This window comes from Pollicipes pollicipes, unplaced genomic scaffold (genome assembly GCF_011947565.3).
Source record: "Pollicipes pollicipes isolate AB1234 unplaced genomic scaffold, Ppol_2.1 Scaffold_4740;HRSCAF=5597_pilon_pilon_pilon, whole genome shotgun sequence".
Classification (NCBI taxonomy): domain Eukaryota; kingdom Metazoa; phylum Arthropoda; class Thecostraca; order Pollicipedomorpha; family Pollicipedidae; genus Pollicipes; species Pollicipes pollicipes.
In genome coordinates, this window is record NW_023596545.1 from 42,702,957 (window position 1) to 42,715,421 (window position 12,465).

The 12,465-nt window shown below is 50.4% G+C and overlaps 1 protein-coding gene across 2 annotated transcripts; it reads left to right on the plus strand.

Moving 5' to 3' along the window:
* Positions 1 to 2,025: 2,025 nt before the first annotated feature.
* LOC119098997 (NADH dehydrogenase [ubiquinone] 1 alpha subcomplex subunit 5) lies at positions 2,026 to 7,601 on the plus strand. Of its 2 annotated transcripts, none has more exons than XM_037222045.1 (4): positions 2,026 to 2,049; positions 2,682 to 2,735; positions 5,693 to 5,854; positions 7,307 to 7,601. In XM_037222045.1, the coding sequence occupies exons 2-4, from the start codon at positions 2,712 to 2,714 to the stop codon at positions 7,472 to 7,474; spliced, it is 354 nt and encodes a 117-aa protein (XP_037077940.1). In that variant the 5' UTR covers positions 2,026 to 2,049; positions 2,682 to 2,711; the 3' UTR covers positions 7,475 to 7,601. The 2 variants fall into 2 exon arrangements, with proteins under 2 accessions (XP_037077940.1, XP_037077938.1); XM_037222043.1 differs by lacking the exon at positions 2,026 to 2,049 and adding an exon at positions 2,050 to 2,133.
* The last annotated feature ends 4,864 nt before the right edge of the window (positions 7,602 to 12,465 follow it).

The window sequence follows — 12,465 nt, forward strand, 5'->3', positions numbered from 1 at the left end:
TGAAATTACGCTTCCGAAAGTCTTTCAAAATCAATGAGTGTTGTTCAAAGCTTGGACCTTGGCGTACCTTTCACCCTTACAATTGTAAGTCTATCCTTTATATGGATCAACAATAATAGCAACACGAAAATGAATATTCCGGTTTTACTCTTCCAGCTTCATCACCAGATTTCAGCAACAGTTTGCGGCATTGTAAATGCTAATTAGGCCCGGTTACCAATCCAAATCGATGTAAAAACCACGCAGGTGAGATGCCCGACAGGACTGCCTTCTAAATACACGGATTGATGTCATAAGCCACTCAAAGATACTTGTTTTATATGCTCCTTTTTTCCGACCGCCGTTAGCCACCGCTTGATAATACCTGCGGACCGGTGCCGCGCCGTTTAAGGAGACTGCAACGCCGGGAGTCGGGTTTTCGGCTCTAAGACGTAGGTGCGTGCGGGTTCAAAACTTTGGTACATAGTTCTTTCTCATTAATCGCTTCTGGCAGACGGCTGAACATTTCCAGACGAACATGGATTGTCCATGTTAATATAAATATATGATCCCGTTTCGATCTGCATTCAGTCGACGTTCCCGGAATGCTCAATATCTCTACGCCCAAAATCTTGTCCCTTCCAAATCAAGTGGGCCAAAACCAGAGATTTTTTTTAGGGGAGGGGATTGTCCTCCCAACATCAGGGGCTGTTTGCCAGCTTTGTGCCCCCCCCCCCCCCCCCCCCCGTTACCATAGTTATGGCTGCGCCCCTGCTACCGTACAAGTGGAACTTCACAATAGGAAGGTGGAGTTCTAGACCACGCAACAATCCTGCCTTGTGTGAGCTCTGATTACAACATAACCGAACCGAAAACGTTTTAAACAATTATGACAGCAACAAAACATGCCACCCAGGCACGTATATGGATCGTAGTGTGGAACGCAGTGAGGGGTTTCGGGCCTCCGGCGCAAACGGGGCCTTGGGTCCATCTTAGGACCCGGGACCAGAGTCTCTGAAGGTTGCCTGTTCGGTACCAGACCCTGCGACTGGTCAAACCCTTCGATTGCCTCATTGTGGACCATTTGATTATCGTTTCTCGTATTCATATCCCATGTCAGGCAAAAGGACCTCGACCAACACAAGTGGCTCTTTGACATTCAGGGTCCAGTCCTGTTCCTCTGCAGCCAAATGCGCCTCTGGTCGACAGGAACCCCTTGCCGACACAGGCTCCCACACTCACACTCCCACACTCCCGCACTCTGCGCCTTGATACAGGGAGCCACCTTGTTGCAGGGGCCCGGCCAACGCAGGAGGTCTTTGGTAACAATCGCGGATACCGGCCTTGTCCGTACTTCGTGAATATGTCTCCCCGAGCCCAAGTCAACTGGGAGCCAACTGCTAAGCATTGCTGGTCTAGGACCTACATAGACGCCTTCGTCGTACCGGGGACGCCCGGACAGGCGAAACGAATCCCTTCAGCTGAGCTCTGAGAGTCAGGCCTTCGCCCCGAGGTCGTCTCCCGGCCAGTCCTTTAGGCCCTCCAGTTGGGTTCTTGATAGTCTATGCCGACGTTCCATAAGGCCACTTAGGGCTTAGCAGAATATGTCCCCTGTGCCCCCCCCCCCCCCCCCCCGCTCTCCAGCTGGCTGCGCCCATAGATGTGTAGGTATGCACGTAACACAGTGCTATTCAGCGAATCACTTTCAAAACGCAGTTGAAATGCGGATAATGGCGTCTGGGCCCTAAAACATTACCTAGTTCAAGCCAATTTGGCGTAAAATATGGTTGTTTTTGCTGGTGGGCCTATCATGCTATATTTTGGTGATTTGTTTCAGCTATTTGGTGGAGATTCAACCAATCTGGTGGATAATATTCTTTCGGGACATTTCGTTTGTGTATTTGGTGACTTAAGTAGGCATTACGGTTAACGAATTTGTTAAACCGGTGGTGGAAACGCCCATTTTGATGTCAATAACCTAATCGGCAGTGAAATACTCATTTTGGCTGCGATTCATCCAATTTGGCTGAAACGTCTATTTTGGTCATTTTAACTCATTTTTGGTGACTGGTTAGTTAGGTGCCTTTTTCTTCTAAAAGAGAAGGGTGATTGCTTGAGGAGCACCTGAAAATTTTGTGCTCTTTATTTCTTAAGGTTCGCTGCTTGCACAAGGGATTTTTGGCGTGCTGCAAAACTTAACATTTGTTGGTTCTACAACAAATGTGGTGTTAAGGGTTGTGTGGTTACAGACAGACTAATACATTTCTCATTGGATGCATGGGTCTATTTTATGTATAGTTTACAGGCTGCTCATTTCACGTCATAATTATCTTCACTGATTTCACTCAGTAACTGATATTCAAGAGTGCATCATTATGCATGTCATTCCTTTTCCTTTGCTGATAAATGCTGGGCATGTCTGATGAAGAAGGGCTGATGACAATACAGACCACATATACCATGCACTGGTACCTGCACTAATGTGGGCTGGTACTGACATGGGTCACATCACATCCACACCACTTGATTGAGTTGTTAAGTTTTTGCTCATGCAGTCCTTAATTTTCTGGCATTGGTTCTGTTCACCTTGTTTAAGTGTGATAAGTTTGTTTCTAAGTGCAGTGTTGCCAGAGCAATGATGAGTGTCTCCACCAATGTACTGTCGAGCACAATATTGATAACATTTCCTCATTGCATTTCAGGGATAACAGGTTTGGTGGCCACACCAAAGGATGGCTTCAAATGCATTGAAGAGGGTATGAAGTTTCAAGTTTATCTTCCTTAGGAATGCTTTGCCTTAGGACCAAAGTGCATGCTGTCTGGAGTTCTTTGACATACATGTCTTAAATTGTGTAGTTGTTCATGCCTGTAAAGCCCTCCTTGGAGTTGTTATGTTTGGAAGGTGAAATGTGCCTGTTAAAACCTTAAATTGCATGTTATGATGGTTCATTACAATTGTGTGCACTCTACAAATATCTTTATCCCATGTTGGCTTTAAATGCAAAGCAAGGTAGCAATGACTGCACTGGGTATTTGCAATGGTGGCCAGGGGCAATAATGGTCAGTTTAGGAACATTGCAGTTTGTTTCAATAGCATGGCAACTGTGGGGGGGGGGGGGCTTGTGGCAACAAGACCCTAATATTTTGCTAGGGGCATTCAGCATTTTGCCTCTTGATGTTTCAGATTATTAGACAATGTGTATTATATTGACTAGGTCTCTTAGACTTGTCACCCTCATACTCAATCTCTTCCCTAGACTTGTCACCCTCATGCCTCAATGTTTAGGTCCCATGCTTGTGGCCTGTACAGTTTGTTGCTACATAACCATCTTATCTACATACTTTGCTACAGCATGCATTGCAGTTCAGATGATTGTTTTGCTGTCAATAAGGCTGACAGATATATATATATATATATATATATATATATATATATATATATATATATATGATGCCCAAGTCAAGGTTTGTTTTTGCTTATGGAAAGACAATAATAGAGAGCAAATCTGGCCATTTATTATGGTGACAATGAAGGCATCCCAGTGACTTCCTGTTTGAGGATTGCAGAGTTCACACACTCCTGCCAGGTCTGCACCATCACTGTGTATGGTGCAGTGCCAAGCGCTTCCAAACGTTCTCTGACATGATGTGTTTAGACTGGTAAAAGCGCCTGCAGCATGAGCTGGATCCTTACGGTCCAGGCAACGGCAATGCACGTGGCACACCGCTGCTCGGCTGATCCCTCTCTACGTCACCAGCTCCTTTTTAACACCTGCTGTAGATGGAGTGTTCCACATGTGTATGGGGCTTTAAACTGAAATAAGCATTGTAAAGATCATTTGGTGCAGTTCTGCAGCCCTGCCCTTCCTTAAACCCAAATCCCTCAAGTTTCTGAGCTACACGCCCAGGAAAGATGCCCAGACTTTTTCGGGGAGACTATTCCAGGGTCACCCAGGCATCCATGATGCCAGAAAAGTGGCGTTATGATGTCATGATGTCATGATGTTATGATGTCATGATGTTATGATGTCATGATGTTATGATGTCATGATGTTATGATGTCATGATAAGACAATCCAGCCTGACGACTTCAGCGATGGCTTTCTTTGCGTTATGCCTCACATTGCGGAGAACGGACGGGGAGGGGCGGACAGGGGCTATATTTAACCCCTTGGCAAGCAACATGAGGGTGGTTGCCCTTTACCCATCTGGTGGCGCTGTGCCTTGGTGTCTCCGTAGGGGAGATTTACGCAGGTTCTGCGCGACCAGGAATAAGAATATTTCGAGCTTGAAAAGAAAGCACGAATGATGGGGGGTCTCTTCAGGTAGACAAAATGCACCTTGAGCCGTATGCTGTATTGTGTAGTACGCGTTGAAGAGCCATGCTCGACTGGTGCGGCACATTTGTGACCCCTTACAGTTATCTAGTGCCCGTGAAAATGAAATGAAGCAATGCACGCAAAGTTTTCATTGTCATGTACTAAACGTAGCATGTAGCCAAAATATGTCACACCGGGCCAAATGTCAAATGCCATGTTGCCATGTTCTTCGTCGCTTCATCTTTTGCTACGTCCCAAAAATGTCTCAAACATTGTGTTGCACGTTGTTCGCAATTTAAGCTGTACTTGCAGGTCAGGTCATTATCATTGTCTGGGTCAAGTGGTATTAATTAACAATAAAGTTGATGTATGGCATCTTATCTGTAATTGCAGTTGTTCTACTAAATCGCTGAACTGTATTATTTTTAAGAAGTTTCTGGAATGAATCAGTATAAAGCGCATTACGAACAAAATACATATATACGAACATAATCTGGGACATGATGTTGTTGCATCATGATATGATTACAGCAGAAAATTTAGTCAAATCGTCCTTCGAATCGTCACTCAAAATTGCCTTTCGTGGAGTACAGTAATGGACGACGAGTATGTTGCATAATGACGTTATCATGCCAGGCCTCTATGTTCCAAATGTTTCACAGTGCGCACTGGACAGAAAGGTACGCAACATTCCAGGACCGCATACATTTGCGCGCTAAAGCTGGTGCAAAAGCATGACTGTAGAAGTGGTCGTAACACGCAATGATCACGGACGGAGAAGAGCGTACGAAAATAGCAGTCGTGCCTGAAATACTCAGGAAAGCACGTCGTGGCGCGTATGCTACAGTCCAATATCAGTTTTCATCTTTGCCTTGGGAAATATATGATGCCCACGGGTTGCAGGAGTGTGATGATTAAATCACCTGCTAACGCGGCGTTAAATTCAAGACACGGTAGACATTTAATGTGCTTGGCCGGTATAGGAGAATGTCGCCGAGTGGTCTTGGAGTCCTAGTAGCATTACACTTTTATTTGTAGCAGTGCGATCCTACCCATGTTGGGGGAACTTCAATGGTACGAATTGGGAATGGGGGCTCTCTAGTGAAAATTGTGCAAATACTGTATTTTCTCCTGCAAGTGGGTTGTTGGGATGGGGGGGGGGTTCCTCCCTATCCGACAATTCAGGGTAACGCGTCCCCCCCTCTCGGTGCCCCCCCCCCCCCCCCGACGCAAATGAGAAATCATTGGCGGCTACAAGTGTAGTGTCATCAGTAGAACCACTGCTCTCTCACTACACCTGCCATACATGCGCGTGGTTTTTGCATGGCTTTTTCGTGGCGTTTCGTGCCGCCGCCACGCGCGTCGTATATTTGCGTATTCCTCATCTGCGGCAGACAACTGGACTGACTGGGCTGGCCGTGGTGAACAACCCGCACCACCGGCTGACGGTGCTGTACGAGAAGATCCAGCGCGTGCTGGTACGGATGCCGCAGGAGGCCGCCTACCGGCGCAGCACCGAGGCCATCGTGGCGGAGCGACAAGCTGTCTTGCAGGCGGTGGGTATGGCCCCAGCGACGGGTCCGGCGACAGGCTGTCTTGTAGCGGTAGGTATGGCCCCAGCGGCGGGTCCAGCGAGAGACTGTCCTGCAGGCGGTAGGTACGGCTCTGGCGGCGGGTCCGGCGAGAGACTGTCCTGCAGGCGGTAGGTATGGCTGTGGCGGCGGGTCCGGCGACAGGCTGTCTAACAGCGGTAGGTATGGCTCCAGCGGCGGGTCCGGCGACAGGTTGTCTTGTAGCGGTAGGTATGGCTCTGGCGGCGGGTCCGGCGAGAGACTGTCCTGCAGGCGGTAGGTATGGCTCTGGCGGCGGGTCCGGCGAGAGACTGTCCTGCAGGCGGTAGGTATGGCTCTGGCGGCGGGTCCGGCGAGAGACTGTCCTGCAGGCGGTAGGTATGGCTCTGGCGGCGGGTCCGGCGAGAGGCTGTCTTGCAGGCGGTGGGTATGGCCCCAGCGGCGGGTCCGGCGAGAGACTGTCCTGCAGGCGGTAGGTATGGCTCTGGCGGCGGGTCCGGCGAGAGGCTGTCTTGCAGGCGGTGGGTATGGCCCCAGCGGCGGGTCCGGCGGGAGGCTATCTTGCAGCGGTAGGTATGGCTCCGGCGACAGGCTGTCTAACAGCGGTAGGTATGGCTCCAGCGGCGGGTCCGGCGAGAGGCTGTCTTGCAGGCGTTAGGTATGGCCCCAGCGGCGGGTCCGGCGGGAGGCTATCTTGCAGCGGTAGGTATGGCCCCAGCGGCGGGTCCGGCGAGAGGCTGTCATGCAGGCGTTAGGTATGGCCCCAGCGGCGGGTCCGGCGGGAGGCTATCTTGCAGCGGTAGGTATGGCTCCGGCGACAAGCTGTCTAACAGCGGTAGGTATGGCTCCAGCGGCGGGTCCGGCGAGAGGCTGTCTTGCAGGCGGTAGGTATGGCCCCAGCGGCGGGTCCGGCGACAGGCTGTCTTGCAGGCGGTAGGTATGGATCTGATAGGCTGTCTAACAGCGGTAGGTATGGCTCCAGCGGCGGGTCCGGCGACAGGCTGTCTTGTAGCGGTGGTAAGGCTCTGGCGGCGGGTCCGGCGAGAGGCTGTCATGTAGGCGTTAGGTATGGCCCCAGCGGCGGGTCCGGCGAGAGGCTGTGTTACAGCGGTAGGTATGGCCCCAGCGGCGGGTCCGGCGGGAGGCACGGGGCGGCCAGGCATGCCGGCGACGGGAAGCGCCGTGACGGGGTTGTGCGCGGCGAAAGAGACATACATGCATTTTGCCCTACTGAAACGGAGCCCACATTCATGTCACTAACGGGACGTAAAGCTGCCACCAAGTTCGTTTGAACAGTGATGAGTCCACCCCAAACACCGAGTCACTATTCCGCTAGAGGCGCTGTTCGCACGTGCGGTACCTCGCGTGCGCAGCGCCGACAGCGCACCGCGCGCGTCGATACGCCGCCGCCCTGACTGATGCCGTGTCCGTGGCCAGGAGAAGGACCCCGTGATGGTGGAGCAGAAGCTGGGCTGCGGCCAGTGTGAGGAGCTGATCGTACAGGCGGAGAACGAGCTGGTGCTAGCGAAGAAGATGCTGCAGTGGAAGCCGTGGGAGCCGCTGGTGGAGCAGGCGCCCACCAGCCAGTGGAAGTGGCCCATCTAGTCTCGGTTTTGGGCGTCGGTCGTGCCGGTCCGTGCGCTGAATGGGTGTTTGGGACGGCTGCAGGTGCTATGTCTTCGTGTCCGTTGTGAGGTGCTTGGAAGGCGCTAATATAGAGATGTCTCTGGTGTCTGGCGTATACTGGGGACGGTCGGCGAGCGAGTTTGGACGGGGAGGAGGGAGGGGGCGTTCATAATGTCCACAGGTCATAATGTCCTCGAATGAAATCCCCTTGAACAGAAAGCATGCTCTTCGCTGGTTGAATGAGTAATGGTTGGGGTTAGGGCTCATTGCGCTGTCCATGGTGCCCCATGCTGTTGCCCGGGGCCCTATATGTTTACTTGCCGGTGCGCTCCGATCGCCAGTCTTCCACGTTGCTCTGGATTTCCCATCGCATTTGCCCGGAGGCCTCTAAGGAGTCCGATATGCCAGCCTGCCGGCCACTCCTGGTCGCCCCGGGGCCCTCTACATTGGTCTTTGCTCCTTCCGTGATGTCAGGATGACATTACTCTCGCCAAAAGCGTTGCATGTGCTTGCGAGTGTCGGCATTTCCGTCATTAATGGCTTGTTTGGTCGCGTGGGCAGACCTGGCCAAGTTTATTCACGCAACTAGTCCGAAATATACGCGAGACTTACTTTCCCTGGCATCATAGCCACTTACAACAGTAGCTTCATATGCTCCGTTAAATTTTATGTCCGTTTGCCACGATAAACCCGACATGGTATTACTGGTTGTTTTGGTTGTTTGTTGCACTCATTACACAGGTGCATAACATTCCTAACACCCTTTGAATGTTAGCACATTTCGTACTTCTTCATTAGTCAAACTAAAACTCTGCATCAGTCAATAGCCAACAGCTTATCTATAGCCTATTTCTCGACTGTCCGCTGTCCCTTCCTGCATGCAACGCTCCTGGATAAGGTTTTCTTGCCTGCCGACTCGTTCCGTTCTTTTCCCACCTTCTATCACGTTTTTTCCTGCCGATGATTTCTGCTTTGCTTCCTCTTGGACGTCTCCGCCCCTGCGATCTCCCTTCATGTCATTGTCACGTACGCCGCCAGACAGCCAACGGGATGGTGAATGAGATCACACGCTGGCGACTAATGAGTTGACGGCTGGAACGGGCTGCATTCTCGTGGTGGGGCGGCAGTGGAACTGCGACACAGCGGAGTGGCGAGCACCGGTGCCCAGTGGGAATGCACACCGTTATCAGGTCGAAGTGGGACCGCAATGGGACGGCGGCGAGGCGGTAGTGTGACAGCGCTGCCCTCGAACTGAGACTGCGATAGGACATCAGGGAATGGTGCGAATTCACTGCAGCCAGCAACCAACCGACTACCGCCGGCCTACAATCATGGACTCCACCGTCATGGGGAAAGCGGGGAGGGACGGAGAGACATGTCGCGCTGGTTCAGTCAGCTTTCTCAAAGTTTGACGTCATGCCTACGGTAACTGCATGAAAAGAGCACTTTTGACACCAAACCTAAGACGATCCGCCACCTGAAAGCACAGCTATTAGCTGGCTCACACGTTAGCTACGCAGTAAGTATCCTCTCAGCATGTATTTGGTTTTCGCAGTTTTGGTGTTTCACACACGCACGCTCGCACGCACACACACACGCTCGCACGCGCTCACACACACACACACACACACATATATATATATATATATATATATATATATATATATATATATATAACGCATATATCTCTCTCTCGCTCTCTCTCTCTCTCTCTCTCTCTCTCTCTCTCTCTCTCTCTCTCTCTCTCCTCTCTCTCTCTCTCTCTCTCTCTCTCTCTCTGTGTGTGTGTGTGTGTGTGTACGTATGTGTAGATCACACATTCGCCCTCGCAGCCACAACTATTGTGAGAGCGCGCCCAGATTCACAATGTTAATCTTCGCGCGTAGCAGCGTATTTCAGCCTTGCAGTGTTTGTCTCATGCCTTTAAAAAAGCGAATTTTGGCCGTTGATGATTTTGTGACAGTGACATGCGTAAAGAGCCCACTCGTGACGGACACAAAGCATTTTCACTTACGCCCTTGTGCAGTCCACGAGACCGCGGTGATGAAAGATTGACTTCCAATTTGGCGTTGTCTGGAAGCGCTTAGGAAGCGCTGGAAGCGCTCAGTAGTTTTTCCGTGATGAAAGCCACCTATTTTGCTGTATTTCCATCAGTAGTTCAAGACTTGGGCTCTCATAAGCAACAGTTGGAATATGAATGTGTCTTGGGGAAATTACCCATCAACGGTTGTGAAATGTTTTGCTCACTCACTTGTCAATCGCGTCGATGGGAGCCAGGCGCGCAATTTTTACGCTGGTCAACGGACGCGGCCATGTCAGGGTCAGGGCTAAGAACATCCCGACAGCGCGCACACGCACATGTACGCACACGCCACCAACTGCGACCTGGCCGCAAGATCTTACCCCTCCACCTCAAAACCTGGTTTCTGTCGACCAACACGAGTTAAAGATACTGGTCAGCGATCAGTACTGTACATAAATTATTGACGGACGTCCTCAAAACAACTTAAGCTGAGATGCTTGTTCCCCTGAAGCTTTGTTTGGATACTTCCGTCGCTGAAAATAGCACGTAAGCGCGGGTGCGTGGATCAACAGTCGACCAGGCGCGTGTCCCGCGTCCCGCGAGCAGCAGAGCGGCGTAAGGACCGTTTCCGAATAAACCGACAGGGTCGCCTTCACGCGCTCGCTGAACATCCCGCGTTACATCGCAATTAGCTGAGCAGTGTGGGACCGAGCCCTTCTCTCCATGTCATACAAAGGAAGCACACGCCAGGGCCGGCCTCGGGTCACGGCCTCCGGTCACCCCGAGGCGACCGACCCTCGCTCAGCGGACGAGTCGGAGAGAACATCTGCCGGACAATTGCAACTACAGCGGCGGCCGGTCACGCGGCCACGCATTGACTGTTGCGAGCTGCGTAACCGCGGCTATTACGCAACACAATAGTCTTCATGTGCGCGCCCCAAGTGCCAACATACATGCACCCCGAAACAACCGGAGGGCATTCATCCCGCCATTGTCTTCCAGGGAGACGTGCGCAGAATGTACGCGTTAGTGATCCGCGAGTGGGCACGTGTGGGCCTGTATAAATTGCGAGCCTGTCCGATGCAATAGTCAGTGCCTTCTCATCAGCCTTTGGCGCAACATCTCTCCAAGATCCCCGACCACAGCAGCGCGGTCGAGGCTCAGGCCGGCCCGCCGCCCGGCCACCCGTTGCCAGTACAAGCTGGCCCTCAAATGTTGTATCGAGATGTTGTTGTATTTCTAAAGTCTTCGCAGCACTTATTTTTCGCGATTTAACTTAAGAACCTCCACCACAACTTAAAAAATGAAATAGACACCAAATAGCGTGTGTATGCGCGCTACTGACAATAGAGGCCGTTGACCTTGGATGACCTACAAACTCTATGAAATGAGTCTTTAAGTGACCTTTTTTGACCCCGGTATGCATAAGAATGATATCACAATATGCTTTCAGTGGCATGTTCAACTCTCCGCCAAAGATGGCCTATTATAATTGCCTGTTATGAGCTCAGCACGCATTTTCCAGAAGGCACTCATAGAGATAGGTCATGATCTGAGCTAATATCGTGTTCTCTGTGGTTATACGATGGTTGTGAATGTAAGTTAGTTCTTTTCCTCATATAAAATATCCACAACCACAAAAACTACGCACGCCTCTGCGTTATTTTCGAGAAATAACAATGCTCAGCTCAGGTCACTGACCTCGCCCGTTTCGAAAATATGCAAACTAAACGAACTATAGGTACTATATTGTTCCGTTACTATGGCTATTTCGAGCAACAACAAATGCACACAAAAAGATTATGCGTGGCAAAGGTTTTTAGTTGAAGGTTTTAGTTTAGTTTTAGTTAAAGGTTTTTAGCAAAGGTTTTTTACCTCTTTGACTTGACATAGATCAGTGGCCCTGGAATATAAAACTTCATATATGCACAAGTGATGCCAAATTGATAGGTGAACAGGCATTGAAAATTTGATGCCGCTGCGAGCATTTCTCTTTGGGCAGGGCTTGAAAAACCGTAGGGCAGAAGTCAGTTCCCCCGTCCCCGGACGGGCGCGGGCTGAACACATCGAACGGTTCCAGTTCGGTCCATCCAACGCTCAGACCACATTATGGCGTTTCGCGCAACGCGAAATGTTGTTTTTATTGTCACATGAGGTCACAAAATAAACGACATGGGTGGTGGCCTGCGCGGCAATTTCGCCACGCAAAGAGCTGCATTCTCCATTCCTCGTTTCAGTTGGTTTACACACCGGATGAAGTCCCAGTCAGGTTCAGCTATGTTAACACGCGCTCGGGTGGGGTCAAATTGACCCCCCAGAAGGTTTTTCCAGAATGATTTCCGAACGACGCGGTGTAAGCGCGCCAAATGTTGCGGATAATTTGACATAAAAATTAGATGTACCTTGTAACGTCGCCAACCTATGGCAGGTCAAAGGCGGGCCATGGTTTCAGCGGCAATTTCTAGGGAATCGTCCAATCTGATACAATAAGGGAGTGTTTGACGAAGGCATACATTTCCGAGATGCTTTCTTATGCACCACAAATATTGAATGAGCAAATTACGTTGACCCAAGGTCAGGTATGAAGGTCAGACCAAGTTCAAAACCAACCTGATCTGCAGTTTAGTTTGTATGGGATAGTTTGTGGTGCTCATTTCAAATTTATTGACAGCAGGAACCGCACTATACATCTTCCATTGACTTTTTAGAGGTCAGAACAGGTCATTGACCTAAGATGACCCGGGTCGACATTTTTTTTAGGAACATACTGCCTAGCGTAATCTTTGTCGCTTATTCAAATGCAAAACGCAGAGCAGTGTTGCATAATTTCGGTCAACATGACCTTCAAAGGTCAAACAAGGTCACTGACCTCAAATGGGCTTGTGACCTTTTGTTTAGAAACAGTTGCCTAGGTTCTGGGGTACTTTGTAGGCCAACCTGGAATTTG

Coding starts and splice junctions, on each gene's coding strand:
- LOC119098997 (XM_037222045.1), top strand. CDS start 2,712: ATGGCTTCAAATGCATTGAAGAGG. Junction 2,736..5,692: donor CTTCAAATGCATTGAAGAGG/GTATGAAGTTTC, acceptor CATCTGCGGCAG/ACAACTGGACTGACTGGGCT. Junction 5,855..7,306: donor GACAAGCTGTCTTGCAGGCG/GTGGGTATGGCC, acceptor GTCCGTGGCCAG/GAGAAGGACCCCGTGATGGT.